The following is a 17,304-nucleotide window of genomic DNA, read 5'->3' on the forward strand; positions in this document are numbered from 1 at the left end:
ATGCCAAACCTTTAAATCCTTTAGATTTGTTACGAAAAATACAATCTTCATCTATATTTTACAAACCACAGGAACATTTTTATTATTAAACAAAATACCCCATAAACTTACAAGACAGTGTATGTCATTTCAAAATATATCAAAAATAAAACATAATACAACCTGAAACCTTCAGAAAATCATTTATATGTATCCTTGCATCTTACATGCATGGATGATTCATAGAGTGGTTTGACATGTTCCAACATTTTCATTTAGGAAGCAACGTTAACTTTCCTTGATATTTACTAGTAGGTAACAGAAAGCGAAAGGGTGTGGTGCGAATCAGCATTTTGAACTAGGTATAAAATAATTCTGTCAATATTACGCTGCCTTAATATTGATTTCAAGTATGTTTGCTGACATATAAAAATAAAATGTGGAGTACCGCCAATTAGAAAAAATTTTCATATGAGACCAAATGACACAGAAATTACAACTATAGGTCACAGTATAGACTTCAACAATGAGCAAAACTCATACTGCATAGTCAGTTATAAAAGGTACCGACACGACAAATATAAAAATTCAGATAAGAAATAAAAACCCACAAAACAAACACACACACACTTTACTGTATTGCTTATACTTTATTCTAGAAGATCATAATGTGATTAATACTTAATTAAATCCATTTCATTTGAACAATTGACCCAATAGACCTTTGCACCACATCTCCATATTATATACACAAAATCTGCAATGTAATCGTTTATTTCGAGAGTATGATAAATTAGATATTTGATTTGGTTTAATCAATTCATTATTCTTGAATTAACAGGTTTTAGATAATGGGAAATGTATACATCCTCTGTTGCACATGTAATACACACATGTATTGCAATTTATATGCTGTCGATGAAATGAAAATACGAGAGTATTTACAAAATGCAAATGAAAATTCTACACTCTTAGAGCTAGAGCATGCACCTATAGAGTTTATTAAGAAAATAGAAGACCAGAAGCCTTTGCAGAATGCAAAACTAATAATTCATGACGTTTCTCATAGTTACGTATTTATTAGCGGACAGGGCAAACATCGAATTGTAGCCAAGTTAGTGCGTGGATCACCAGTTGTAAAAGCAAATTTCCCCCAATCTTATCAATAAAGGTAACAGTACTAAAATATACAAATAACGACTTAACTTTTGTTTGTATTTGAAATCATATTTGTTAATCTTATCATTAAGGATTTATGAATATGTAGTTCGCTTTAGAAAACAACACAGAAAATTTATAATCAATTTTTATTTCAACTTTGAGAAAATGTCTACGTTGAATGATTGAGACATAACCACCGAAAGGCAACATGGTATCAGCAGTTGCTTAGGTATGCAAACTATCAAATTGATGACTCTGATATCAAACGCCGTATTGTACCAGAAACACATATTGAAAACCAGTAATCCAATTTGAAACATTGATGGAAGACATTTCATTTAGGAAAAGAAAAACAAAATGAAACTAATGACACATCGTGATATTCGTTCTTAAAGCACAATTTTAGATTAAGATGAACACATATAAAACCGGCAATTAAACTGACAGATTTATCTAGCTCTAACGTATGCAGGGACATTAACAACAAGATCTCTTGTTAGTACCTTGGCAACAACACAAGGAAGTGCGAATGATAACTTGTGATGACAGACACGGCAAACAAACGTGGAAGTTATTATTCTACCGAAAAATTTAGATACACTTAATAAACTGTTATATGGTAGTTTTCATATAGAAACGCAGGATAAAATATTCAAAGAAGAAAAATATCACTCAATTGCATATCAATCATCTCATCTTATTTGGTCCAACTGCATGTTTATGTGGTTATTGTTAGTTAAGGTCACGTTCGGTGACCTTCGCAAAAAAACTTCAAAAAAAAAAAAATGAATATACTTTTTCGCTGAATGAATTGTCGATTGGATTTTATGGATTATTATAAGATGTAAAACATCTTCAGCTTGCGTAGATGCCTTAATTTAGAACATGCATATCCAGTTGTGCAATACTGTCCTTAAAATTCGTTTCATAGGACTTTGCGATGTGTGTTTGTTACGTATATTAGTTGTTTTATATACTTTGTGATATTTTTTTTCTGTTGAAATCTATTTTTGATAGACATGTACATGTATTCGAAGTTTGTCCTGGGAATTTCCTTTTTTCGATGTATTTGTAAATTGTAAATTGATCTGAAGTTTAAAATAAAAATCGTCTTTAAATTACAATATGTTATGATAGGTCGATGAGTAAAAACCATCTATTTTCTTGTTAAAGGAATCACACTTATAAATTATCATAAAATTACTATTTGTTTGTTCAAAACTAGACAAATTGGCTTACTGTTTTTGTATGGGTCTAAATGAAATGGCAGCATAATAAAACTAAAAAAAATGTGTATGACACAGCTTTTTTTAGTTTGCGTAAACGAGCAAAAGAGACAGAATATTTCAAAAATCAAATTTCATTTCAAAATAGAAACTTTTCAAAAAATAAAAACACATGACATCTAAAGTTTCCAAAATAGCTATTTAAATTTTATCTTTTTTTTGAATATTTTGTAAAAACTAAATAACTGGCAAGTCGAATCTTTCATACTTTTGATTCATCGATAGCAAAAGACAGCAAATAGATGTCACAAGGTAATGTTCTTCTTTGACTGTTGACGACGACTTTACACTAAACATGTTGGACGTTGAATGTGTAGTGATTGATACGTTAATCTAAGATGCATGATTTTTTTAATTAATTGTTTTTGGCTTTGAACTATGTGTCAGTAACTGCGAGTACTCGTATATTTGTACTTTGAGTCTTTAGGTTAGTGGGATGTACAAGTACCCGGCCACTTCTATTGTTTTTACTTGTTTTATATGTACATGTATATTTAAGATTTTATTTAATATATAAATTGAAAACTGTACTTTTTGTTCTTCCAATTAGATCGAAGAGGTACAAGCTACAAGGCGTTTATACAAAAAATATGTTAAATATGAACATCGGATTTTTATGAATTGTCCATTAGATTGACAAAGATCCTGTCCGCAGTAGAAGAGGGTCTTCAGAAATACTGTAAACCTGTTTACTCGAGTAGTGGTATTAACGATATGTGGATAAAAAAAACCGAACTTCTGGATTATTTTAGATATCGATTCTTTTCTGAAATTAGTGCTATCAAAAGGTAAACATGATACACACAGTAACAAATAATCAGTATGCTAGCCTTTTTATATTCAACAAATTTGTTGATGTTTTTCAACATATTGTAGGCATCTTAATGGAACGATATGTGCGCCTCTCCTTTGCGTTCTCTTCCTATTTTCATACTAGTAAAAAACAAGACGATAAATCTCCTAGGTCGTTTAATTTTACATTCATATATATTGATGATGTTTTTATCATTTACAATCCAAACTTGTTTGATTGGGTTCCATTAATATATCCCCAGAACTAGAAATTTACGATACAACAGGCACGACTTCGTCGACCTAATCTTTCTACTTATGCCTATAATTTGACATACACAGTCTTTTCAGTAGTACCAGAATCTATTACAAACGAGACGATTTCAATTTTAAAATTATCAATTTCTGCACCTTAGTAGCTATTTACCAGTTTCACCTGCATATGGAATAAACATTTCTCAACTTATTAGGTATTCAAAAGAGTAAAATAACAAACATTACTGAACCCGAGAAAAAGTACAAAACGGATTGTCCCTAATCAAATGGTATAATCAAAAGCTCAAATACATCAAAATCAGACACATGTTTACATCTTAAACCTCTTCAATTATTTTTAAAAAATAGTAATAACATTAGAGATGATATTAGTTATAGTTATTTCAAAATCACATAAGTGTTTTATTTATTCAAAACATTGTTACTGTCAGTACAAATTGAAACATCGTCGAGTTATAAGATTGTGTGTACAATTTTTTCAAGCATAACCTTTATGGTATATAAATATTATTCTATCAATTGTTGCTTTTACATAAGTCATTATTTAAAATTCATCTGTTTTGTATTTTGTATTTTTAACTTTTGAATATCAACCGCTACTCCAGGAAGCATGAACAGATGCATTAGTTTTGTTTTAAATAAAGGTAACCCTTCTGACCCTTATAGTCTGACTTAATATTTTACAAACAAATTGAGTCTTATTTCTGAAAACCAAGTGCGGTTTTGGAAAGGATAATGAACAATTAATAATGAATTACATTTCGTTTTAAAAGCAAAAAGTTCATCACTTTTGTCCTCTTAAATAAAGCGTTTGACCCAATCTCATGATCGGTGTTTTTGAGATGTGGGATGATATGTAAACGTATGAAGGTATAATTTGATATGCACTATGTTAAATTCGGGATGATTTTGTTGTGTTAGAATAGTATTGAATGAAAATAAACATGTCTAATTTGCAATCATATCAAATCTACTCATTTTATACCTTGTATAACATTATACAGGTTTATGCTATGTAAATAATGGAGTGAATTTTAGGTGGGGTAACCACATGTCATCTACATTTAATTACTGAGTATTGAGGAAATAATTATTTTTTTTAAAAGGAAATATTTAATATTGCATCAAGTACATCACATTATTGTAGCAAATAGTGACACATATAAAAACAGAAACAGTTATTATGCTTTAAATAAACATAATATAAAAGACAAATCTAGAAATCTAAACAAAATTCAAGTATATTTAGTGGCCTACATTTAAAAAAAAAGTATATTCCTCGAAAGAATGGAAATGGGGAATATGTTAGAGATACAACAATCCGACTCTTGTGGAGAGTTGTCTCATAGGCAATCATACCACATCTTTTTTTTTATAAAGAGCAAAAACAACCGAAGGCCACCGATGGGCTTCAGCACAAAGTGAAAATGCCTGTTGATCCCCAAGAAAATGTTGGTTTGGTAAATGGATGTTGTTTAAGACAAATATTCATTTATCAGGACAAAGGTAGTTTAACAATAAACAATTTTTTGCAGCTTTAGAATTTCATATTTTTCAATAAAAAATCTGAAAAGAAATGGAATGGAATAATAACGGAAATGATATGAAAACGATATGAAAACGATATGAAAACTTGAAATTAATGTGAAAATAAAGATCCTAATCATAGATTCCAGAATTAAATTTTGTAAACACGCCAGACTAAAAATATCTCAGTCTTCCTATTAAGACTCAAGGTAATATTATCATTGATTTGCAATGAAAACATATCTTCTTTTATTTTTAAAATTGAGAAAGGAAATGGGGAATATGTCAAAGCGATAACAACCCGACAATAGAGCAGACAATAGCCGAAGGCCACCAATGGGTCTTCAATGTAGCGAGAAACTCCCGCACCCGTAGGCGTCCTTCAGCTGGACCCTTAAAAATATGTATACTAGTACAGTGATAATAGACGTCATACTTAACTCCGAATTATAAACAAGAAACTGTTTGTTTGTAATGAAGAACTTTGTTGTAGTAATTGATAGATTGATAAAACAAACCCAAGTGAAAGCATATGACAAGAGTAATAAGTAGGATACCCAAATGGTGACTGGAGAATAGAAATATGGTCGCAGTTAGTTTTTTTAAGACCGGCATCAAAGCACATGCCAAAGTGAGGCGTACGTTTAATTGTGCTTGAAGTATATATTCTCATTCAGAATTTTGACGTTAATTCCGATGCTTCGTATAAAGAGCAACAAGACGGGTGCCCCATGTGGAGCAGGATCTGCTTACTCTTCCGGAGCACCTGATATCACCCCTAGTTTTTGATGGGGTTCGTGTTGTTTATTCTTTAGTTTTCTATGTTGTGTCATGTGTACTTTAGTTTTTCTGTTTGTCCTTTTTTTTTTAGCCATGGCGTTGTCAGATTATTTTCGATTTATGAGTTTGACTCTGGTATCTTTCGTCCCTCTTTTAATGCCAAATTTGAGATTTTCCCCGATTTTCACGGTCCATTGAACATAGAAAATGATAGTACGGATGGGGCATCCGTGTACTATGGACACATTCTGGTTTTATTCTATATTGATATTGTTCGACAAGTATCATATTTTAAGCTAAATTAATTATCAATTATACAATCAGGTAAATAAACCGCACATTTCACGGATTAAAAACAAAAGTACTTGTAAGTTAAGCGTTTTGTGTTTATATCGGCCGACAAAGCACTAAACCTTGTGGTGTTGGTATGACGTAAATACTTCACAGAAGTCCTTAAGGATAAAATAACACTACAGGGCTGAAGTACGTGCACTTTTCACTAAAACGATTGTAGTCTGTAATGACGTTTCGGATTTCAATGAGCGTAATCTTTGTATCATTGAATGGTTTCACACTGGTCTTATTGGGCCCTTTATATCTTGTTGTTCAGTATGAGCCAAGGCTCCGTGTTGAACACCGTACTTTGACCTATAATGGTTTGTTTCAACAAGTTGTGACTTGAGAGTTGTCTCATTGGCACTCATTCAACATCTTGTTATATCTGATCACTGGTAAATCAAGTTATTCAGTCAGGATTTCATTTCCAAAAACAAAATACAAATTCTGAATTTTTGCGCAATTGACACCTTTGAAAAATGAAAAATAGATTTTGTCGAAAATGATATATCAAATAAGCACAAAGGACATCTGTCCAAAACATAAACACAAATAGAAATTACCTTTGATATGTATCAAAGGAAGAATAAACAAAACAAACATTATTAGTGCTTTGGATCTTAAATAATTCTGACATTCACTGAATTTAACCATTTCATAGAATTTTAAGAAATTATTTTGAGATAAAACCAGACAAAACAAGACAACATCTAAATTAAGTCTCAATATTTTTAGATAATAAGTATTCACAATACAAATTTACATTTTATATAAAACAAGAACCTCTCTAAAAAGAGACTAACACACATGTAGACTTAATACATGTACATATAAAAAGTACAGTTTTAAATTATTGTATAAAACATTTTAAACAAACCGGATGTGGTCTGACTTTCAATGAAACAATTTTGATCAAGCATAGATGTAAAATTATCTATGGATAAACTATCAGCCTATGTTCAAATGAAGTGAATGATAGTAATTGTAGACAATTGTACAGTATTCAACAATGAGAAAACCCCATATCGATATCAAAGGCATGAAAGCATGAAACAATTCAATTAAGAAAACGGACGTCCTCATAATTGAGACAGCTTTTATATAACAAATCAATTTACGAAAAAAGAAGTATGACTGACATGAACCAACGACCCATAAACAACAGGCTTCTGACGTGCGATAGGCACATAAAGAATTGGGCGGGATTAAACATGGTTGAGTACACAAAACCCTTTCCCAACCTTGAACAGTTTTATTATCGCACTATATAAGAACAAACTATAAAAAATCAGTTGAAAGGGTCCAATTCATTAGATCGGCTAAAAGCAGAAAAAAACATATAATAAACCGGACCTGGCAGGATATTTATACATCTATAACTACAAATAAGAGTTGGGATATATAAAAATCTTAAAAAGGTACCAAAGGAAAACTTTTGAGAAATTATTAATTTTAAGTCTCCTTTGTGTTAATTTCTTCAGTATACAAATAGCATTCTTGATTATGTAACGAAATTTTTTATCAAGATAATAGATCCTTTACAGTATTAGATAAATGGAAATCTCGGTAGTTTAAAAAGAAAAATATTTCATCGCTATATATAGATTCTACCACAGTAGAGTGTGATACGACATTTATTCACTCTACATATTTAAATTTTTCAAATTGAAAAACGCAAGCTCGAGGCTTACGGAGGTTTTAAAAAAAAAAAGATATTAAAAATTTACTGTCGCGAGTTGGTAAATATCGTATTAAACATGATTTGGTGGTGTAATATGTTGCTCTTGTGATTTTTAAACGATATGTAGACCAATCCAATCCCCAGTTCCGTTCGAATGATATTCCAAAAGATGTGTTCTTTCTATGTGACGTCATCAGTCATGGTCGCCTTTTTTCATGTCTTCACAATAGGAAAATCAGAGGATTTGACGTCATAATAGAATTTTGACCAACGGAGATGTGAGATCAAACGAATCACACGTTGAGTAATTATAGATTAAAACATTTGACATTTTCTATATTGGCCCGGGTATCAGCCCTAGACTCCAATATCAAGCCAGAGGGTATTGCATAGCTAATTGATATGTAATTATCTATTTATCACATACTTTCAAGCTGGGGAGAAAAGAAAGCATACAACAAATTATGTTTAATGTTTTAAAAAATTCAAAAAAAACATTTGAAGAAAAAAATCGGAAGTCTCGGGAAGGATGATACCAGGGTCAATATGAAAAAGGACATTTTATAATCTATAATTATATATATTTTAACCATGCAAACACGTAAATATTAGTACAAAATGTGTGAGGAATAGAAATGAAATAACATGCCAGGAAAAGGATTAATCGTGTAAGAATTAAAGAAAAGCCATTACATCCCAGCTCCTTTGTTCTACAAGGGGTGATCTGAGCCGGATCACCATTACCAGATCACCCTAGCTTGAGTTTCTTTGTTTGCATGCTTTAATAGCATTCAGGCGGGAATGTTCGACCAAGTATAAAACTTACAGTAATTTATACAATTAAACCAAAAGTTCCAAATGGTAAAGTTGAAATCATCCCTTCGTAAATTTTACAGACGCCACCACGAGTTAGTTGACCCTTATGGAATAACCGTTTCGTCTTGCTTAGTCTTTAGTTTTCTATGTTGTGACTTGCGTACTATTATATGTCTGTTTGTCTTTTTTAGCCATGCATGGCGTTGTCAGTTAGTTTTCGATCTATGAGTTTGACTATCCCTCTGGTATCTTTCGTCTCTCTTTTAAACAGAAAAACTAAATATCAAAATATATTTAGAAACAATCCATTGTGTTTTCTTGGATTCAAACTCAAAACCTTTAGCATATATACCAATGAATCATAGCGCTACACCAGGACGACTGGATACAAGCTTTCTGTTTATTCAAAATATTTAAACCTTGTGTCCGGAGCTGATAGAGGGTATAATTCTAAATAATGATATATATATTTAAAGTACATTACAACATGTACAATGATTTTGTGGTGTTATAAAATATGATTTTATGCAGCATAAATATAAAAGATTTCTACAACACACAATCCCAAAAATGTGCACTATGCTCTTTACAGTTGCAACATAAAAAGCACATATTTACATTTTTCGTAAATCCTCCTATTAATCAAATATAAGAAAGTGATGCAATAAATGAGTATACAAGAACAAATGGAAAATTTTCCAGCTGTATGCATACTGGGGAAGACACTTGAGTCATGTATGTTTCCATCAATTTTGTTTGTCTATAAATGTTTTCAGTAAAAACTATTTGTTTTTAGTTATTTATAATTCAACAAATGTTTTTATACGTAAATTTCCAGAGAAAAGTCCTAAAAGGTGATCATGAGCTATAAAAAGTGGGAATTTCCTCAATAACAATAACATGATTACATAATAACGTTAGCAAATACATGTAGCTAGCTTTCTTCTTGCAGTGATTTAATTGTGCATCAATATTTAACATTATGGATATAACTGAGTGGTTGCTACCTTCGAGGTAGGATCAATTTTATAATTGCCTAAACGCGAAATATCTCGAAAAATTGTTTGAAAATTTCGATGAATAGTATCGTTGGAAAAAAATAGATAAATCTTATGAAATCATGTTATTTTATCTTTAAAAAATACACTCTTTTTAAATACTTAAATTACACTTATCAAATTATCTTAAAATTAAATACTTATTTATTGTGTTATATTGTTTACAAAAATGACCACGTGACTCCAAGCAAGGAAGTTAGATAAAAAATAGATTGTTGTTTTTCAATTTAATAACTGTAAGTTCGAGTGTGCTTTGATCATAGTTACTTTATACGAGATAACACACTCATTTGTTTCTGTTGTTGGGGCCTGTCCATGCTTTCAACATGACAAGGAGATAAAATTCACGTTATTAAATTAGTATCTGACTTCGGAAGCGAAAGCTAAGAAAGCAATGTTTAATTTGATATATATATTTGATTAATCATTACTGTCAGCAAAGCACTCGTTGACCAATGGCGTTGTAAGCTCGTAAAACAAATTGCAGGGATTTGGTGCAAGTTTCCGACATAATCAGATACGCTCGCAATGCGTATGAAGCCAAATGACATGACACATATAATACAAATTACGAGACACTTAATATGATGCACACTTTTCCTATCCCTGATAATCAGTTTATATGAAACAATTATTGGGGCCCTTTATAGCTTGATGTTTAATGTGAGCCTAGGCTCCGTGTTGATGTCCGTATCTGACCTATAATGGTGTACATTTATAAATTGTGACTTGGATGGAGAGCTGTCTCATTGGCACTCATACCCAACTTCCTATATTCAAATATATTAATCGGTTTGCAGCATACAAAACTGAAAATACATACACAACGCACTTTAAGGTACTGTTTAGTGTGGACTGCTTTTCAGCGTTGGTATGAGGTTTTGGATATGAAATGTTTTGACCTCGAACATCAAATGGATGAGTAGACATTAGTTGTCGAAATACTCATCCAGTGCAATACAATTTGTACCGTTTATGTTATCACTACCATTAAGAGATACCTTTACTGAGGGACTGTTAGTTACAGGGTCACAACAGTCATCATGGTCATGTATCCAGTAATCTCGGCAGAGACAGGTGCCTGTGTGAAGCATCAATATACGAATATTGTTGGTTTGAAATTTTCTGATGTTAAATTAAATGATATTTGGTTTTCATGCAAAGGCCTGATTCCTTATCCAGATTAAGCCATACTGTTTGTTTTGATCTGCATTTCAGCGTTGGTATGAAGTTTTGAATTTTCAAGTGTTTTGACCTCGAACATCATTGCATGTCGATATGCATCTACTGCATCAATTACAATCATAACATTCGTACTGTTTATATTATCCCCACCATTGATTCGATACCTCTGCTTATCGACTGATAGTCACATGATACCACCAGTCTAATACCCAGTACTTTTGTACTGGCATCAAATGCAGGTTTCTGTAATATTTTCTCAGAGACAAGTGCCTGTGATTTGCATGAATATACAAATATTGTTTGATTGAAATTTAATGAAATTAAATCAAATAATATATCTCTTTTGTGCGAATACCTGATTCCTTATCCGGCTTTAGCTAAACCGTTTTGTTTGGTTAGCTAACCTTGGATAAGGCTATGCATTTTCAAGTTTGTTGACATCAAACATCACTGATGTGACATTGTCGATATGACAATAAATTGGTACCGTTTAAGTTATTAACTAATCTCAACTAATCTCAACAACTTTATTTTCTGTTTGCAGGTATCATGCTGTCTTCAGTATTTTACTATGGTGGCTGGTTTCAATCCCGAGGATCGACTGTTGTAAGTTTTTTTTGTATCATAGATAGATATAAGAAGATGTGGTATGAGTGCCAATGAGTGATTAAGTATATGTGAGTGTGTATTCTTTTTATGATTTTTACCTCGACAAGTACAGGTGTTTTTCTTACTAAACTTTTTATAACAGGGTTTTGAGCACTATTGACATAATTCTTTGTATTCAATATAAAACTAAACTGTAAGTAATTTTAGGTATTGCTATTGTGTATTTACATTTAAAGTGCTGATTGATGTGTGTATGTGTATAGTTAGAGAGGAGGGTGACTTTGATGCAGCAAGATTTTCCTATATAAAGTTTTGTAGAAATTCTGAAATATTTTTTTTTTCTATCGATTCACCCATCTTTCATTGATTACTCAAACATATGGAAAGTAAAAGAAGGGCCAATGGTTTTCATGTTGAATTTAATATGTGCATTAACAACTAAGGTAACTGACGTCAATCAAAATTGATGTTGGATGTGTTTGCTGAAAATATTTTGATGTAAAATAACATAAATATATTATATGCAAAAGTTTATTTAATGATTGATTTGTTCATCGTGTAACAATTTGCATTTACACGATTTGAAAAATTCATAAAATTAGTCCTTCTTATTTCAAAACTATTGTTGAACGAATTAATATTGAATCAAGTGAAATAGTTAAAAAAAACTAGTAAACTATAATCATGAATGAAATGGGAGTATAAGCAATTTCTTGATTTTGCTCATACTTTCACCATTGTCCTATTGTCATTGCAAATTCATTGCTAATTTAATCGTCATATTTTGAATATTGATTTTTAACAGTCCAAGTAATTAAAAAAAGATTCGTAGTAAAACGAAGTCCAGAAAAAGCATATATTTCTTTCCATTGTAGATACTTTATGCTACAGCTTAGAAATTAAGCAGACTCCGTCGATTGGAGAAGATATGAGCATAACAGCAAACGTGTCAGAAGTGACCCAAGCTGTAGGACGTCGTTGGACTGTGAGGGAATTAAACGATGAACCTCACCATGAAGTAAATTTAATGTTTGACGGGAGTTGTTTTTACAGCGACTACGAATATAAATTCACAGAGGTGATTGGATCAGATGCTTACACTCTCATTATACACAATCTGACAGATGCAGATGTTAACAAAATTTACACACTTTACTTGGGATTTGATACGTGTGTACTGAATCTTACATTTGGACAAGATGTGCATGTACGTACCAAAAATGGTAAATATTTTTTTATTTACTCCATTAATACTAAAATGGATATCTCAGTAAAACGTCTAAACGAATGAAAAAAGTTACACATATGACGAACCATCATTTAATTGTCTAAATACATGCATATACCATTTTATGTTTTTAACTTTTTATATTTAGAAAATGATCTAGATACATGTAGTAATATAACATTTAAACGGCAATCATAGCAAAATGATGCGTAGTTTTCAGTTTTTTGTAAGTTTTTTTTTATTTGTTGAAAAGTGAGGATGGTAAAAATGTGTTAATAATTGTAAAATGGATAAATTATAATATAAAAAGCATTATCATGTTTAACGTCTCTTCTAAAACAACAGAAATGCAACAATGTATGACAATTATATTCTATTTTATTTCAAGACAAGTCAGCTGAAATTAGTAGACCATCAAATGATACAATGATTGCTGGTATCGTATCAATTTGGGCCGTTTCAGGCATCTTGGTATTGCTTGTCGTGATGATATATAGAAGAAAACGCCACAGAAGAAGAATGGTGATCCAGGAAGAAGGTATTTGAAACTTTTTTAGTTATAAATTTTTTCTGAGATTTAGTTGAATAATTTATCATGAAAACGGAAACCAATGAAAAGAATTTAATTCCAGGATTTATTGTGCCTTTACCGATTCTTGGTGTTCAAACTAAGATGCTTTCCAATATTATACCATAAAAGGTAGTTCGTACAGTATTAGGTAGTGACATTCAATAATATTTTGTATTTTACATTTAAATTAAATTAAAATGCCATTGGATACGGATGATTGTATTATACACGAAAGTATGTTTAAAGACATAGGGAGATGTGTTTATTGCAAATGAGAGAAATATCGCTCAAAGGGCCCAAAACGCACTCGGGAGTGATTATTTATGTCACCTTACATGTGTCAAAAACGGACACATACCTATTTCATGTTAAAAGGCAACTAGTTAAGCAAAAATACAATGATGCCCTATTATCATATGTTTATCCAATGATCGGAAAGAAAATGTTGAATGGTGCTTTTTAAAGAAAATGAAGACTTATTCAATCAACGGTTTAACATTCAAATCTGAAAGGTGCAACTTTTCAAAAAAAAAAGTAAATTAAACAAACATTCGATAGAAGACATTTTAATATTTTCACCTAAAACAGTTGTTCTTCACTTGTGCACAGGAATGTTTTCCAGAGTTTGTCATTCAACCAGGAGCTCTTTCACAAAATATGTTACGACTGAAACTGATTGTTAGCTACACTGAAATGGTCATGACATGTAATTTTTCTCGTAAGAATTTCTGTGAAATAAGTAGCTTCTCTTTTTAACTTATGAACCAGATTATATAGTTTGATTCATTTTCTAGAGTTTGAATGTCAAATATGCAAGAAGATATGAGGTCAGATTATGTAATTCAAAAACATGAAAGTAAAATTTGTTTTTTTCAACACAGTTAGAATCTTTGAAAAAATACACTATTATCCGTCCACTCATATGCATGTTTGGGCAAAATGTCTGCAATAAATAATAATATTGTTTTCTTTTTCTATATCAAGATCCAAATAATAGGGATTCAGTTGTACTGGAACAAATACTGGAAACTGAAGCATAACATCGACTTATTTCGTCGCCGTAGCCAGTTTGTGAGAAAACTACAAAGTGTCCAAGTAAAATATTTAAATCTCGTGACATACATCTTGAATTCTACTGCATCAGATTTTGTATATGCAATAGAACTAAATAAAAGAATAAGACAATCAAAATATTCATCTTTTTACTTTGTGTTACTGCCTCATAAAGATTGGAATATTAACTAGAGATAAGATCAAACGTAAAAGGGGATGATATATGTTCCAAAGCCATACTTTTTATATTTTCATCTTTAAGAATGCATTTTTAACGCATTTTATTTTATATACTTTAATTATTTGAATAACTGAATCGCAAAATCATAAAAAAGAACGAAAATCCTTAAATTTACATGAGTAAAATGAATTTCATTGGCTACGTCCGAAAAGCTCATAAAAATTTGACGAAATCTTGACCATTTCAAGTTAATAGAAGGACCAAAACCATTTAAATTCAGACTTTTTGTTGTTTAAATTGAAATGAATGGTCGAATGATAGTCTTTTCAAAATAAATTCAACATGTCAAAAAATGTTCTAAATAATATAAATGATTATTCTTCTGATGACTTTGAATACCAAAGTCATGTTAAAATTTATTCTTGAAATAAGACAAAAAATGTATTTGAAAATAAATAAAAGGAGATAAGGATAATGGATAATTTTTGTGTGTCTTTGTAAACAATCAAGTGCTTTCAAATTTCCTATTTTACATAGAAATTTTGGAACAAATAGATCTGAACTTTTTTGTTTATTTTTTGATAGTGTATGTTCAATGTATATAAAACTATTAATAGTCTGAACCAAACTTGTAAATTTGTCTTAAACAGGAATTTAAGCCAAACAGATTTTTAATGAACAGGTTTTCCAAGATATGTAACAATATAATAAGTAATGTTTACAGGTTTAAATTTGGATGTATTGTTATTTTTCAAAACATGTAATAAAATTATAGTTCAATTACAGAATTATGTAAAAATTATATGTCAACGTAATTGTATATAGCTATGCAAACATATTTTCTTGTCAATGAAGGTTTACGTTATGCATACATTGATATTGACTCAAGAAAATTTAGCGTAGACATTGAAAAAATAGGCATTCTTTGACTATTTGTCTGTTAAATATTTGATTGACAAACTATTTAAGCAATCAATCAATCAATCAATCAATCAATCAATCAATCAATCAATCAATCAATCATATGTCTCTTATATCGTAATGGCAAGTTATTTCCACACAAATGATAATAGGTCATGAACTATTTTTGTTCCTTTAGAATTGTTCCGGGAATATTAGTTTCATTTTCAAACAAAACTTCCCTACATTGTTTATAAAATTTCTGGAGTATTATTGATGAAGAAATTGTAACATTATGTCAGAATTAGGTCTGAAAATACCAGACTTTGCAATTAGGAATCATACTGACATTAAAGCAATACTTTTATGAACAAAGTTTCTTAATTTTTAACTTTAGGAAGTAGAAATAAGGAACACATTTACAGGTTTAAAATTAGATTCTTGTAAACTTCCAAATATTTAATTTACATACATATTGCATTAATAATTTCGTCCCTCTTTTAATTATACATTGTTTACAGAATTATATGAAAATTATATGTCAACGTAATTGTACTTATACAAACATATTTTCTTGTCAATGAAGGTTTACAGAATTATAAGAAATTTTAAAAATATCTCAACGTTTATTGAGTTTAACTATACAAACGTATTTTCTAGTCAACGAAAGTTTACATCATATGTACATTATTTTATATTGCCCTTTTAAAATGAACCCAGATTTTATAATTATTACTGTCAGCTGGTCTTCGACAGTCCTCATCGATCATCTAACTCAACCAGATTCAGCATAGATATTGCAGACTAGATTTATTGTCTCTTCAGTTTTATTCCCCGCCGTAGCGAAGGCTGCATTAAGTTTTACATTTGTCCGTTCGTTAATTTGTTTCTGTTTTCTTACTATAGTTTGACTCAATTTAATGTTATGAAATTTATGCACAATGTTTATTACATCAAAACAAAAAAAACCAGATATAGTACGCTTTTACCGATCTTGAGTTTTGTCCCTTTATAACGTTAGATGTATGTGGGGGCATTTGCTGTTAGAATATTGTTCATTTCAAAATTTTGTTTATACTTCAAAAAAAAAATATTTTCTCTGAATTCACATACCTATTGCATTAATAAACGCTCAATGCATGGAATTTTTTTATATAGATTCAAATGTGTTTGTTTTAACTAGTTAGCAAGTAAAACCACCAGCTCAAAATTTTTGTTCTTTCTTTTTCCTTATTTATATACATTTTACTTACATGTATGCTCCTATTGTTGTATATATTTGTATATTGTAGTCATCATGTTTAAGTTTGTTTTTCTGGTATCTTAGCCATTGTGATTAAATTTACAAAATAAAGTAGATTAATTTGTACCATTTTTATTGAAGGGTATCTTTTATATTAATCTAAAAAATGTAGCTTTTGATTGATGATCTGAATTAAAATATTTTTCTTTAACCCATAATGGACGACTTAATGTACACAGAAATAAGCATTTGTTTTTGTGGGTAAAATATTCCACATCTGTGGTAAAAATGGACGTTATTTCGATAAGTTTATGCTTTAATTTTATTGAATTTGTTTATTTCTCAGGTTTTTTTTATACATTTAAATATACTATTATTTACAAAATAAAAGCTGAAATGATTTTTTTTTCTGCCGCCTTTTTTTTTTTTTTTTTTACAAATCTCAAACTGACAACTAATAAATTCATACAGGTAAGCATAATAATACAAATCCAGGCTCATCACCATATTTGCCTGGTATATACCGATAGCTATGATATGTATTATCGAATAATTTGTTATTTGGAGTCTTTGACATCGATGGGTTATTGACAAATCTTTGTTATCGCACTCCGGGCTCATGGTTTCTTTTTCAAGAATCAA

The 17,304-nt window shown here is 30.4% G+C and overlaps 1 protein-coding gene and 1 long non-coding RNA gene across 2 annotated transcripts; both read left to right on the top strand.

Annotated features, from left to right (window-relative positions):
- The first annotated feature begins 256 nt into the window (after window positions 1-256).
- On the top strand, window positions 257-4,463 carry LOC143071161 (uncharacterized). The gene is made up of 2 exons (XR_012976810.1): window positions 257-341; window positions 821-4,463. It is a non-coding gene; the product is annotated as an uncharacterized LOC143071161 (long non-coding RNA).
- A 5,099-nt stretch (window positions 4,464-9,562) lies between these two features.
- On the top strand, window positions 9,563-17,063 carry LOC143071162 (uncharacterized). Its single transcript, XM_076245302.1, has 5 exons — window positions 9,563-9,648; window positions 11,422-11,483; window positions 12,362-12,709; window positions 13,103-13,252; window positions 14,270-17,063. Exons 1-5 carry the CDS (start codon window positions 9,617-9,619, stop codon window positions 14,323-14,325), a joined length of 648 nt encoding a protein of 215 aa, XP_076101417.1. The 5' UTR covers window positions 9,563-9,616; the 3' UTR covers window positions 14,326-17,063.
- Window positions 17,064-17,304: the final 241 nt, after the last annotated feature.

This window comes from Mytilus galloprovincialis, chromosome 4 (genome assembly GCF_965363235.1).
Source record: "Mytilus galloprovincialis chromosome 4, xbMytGall1.hap1.1, whole genome shotgun sequence".
Taxonomy (NCBI): domain Eukaryota; kingdom Metazoa; phylum Mollusca; class Bivalvia; order Mytilida; family Mytilidae; genus Mytilus; species Mytilus galloprovincialis.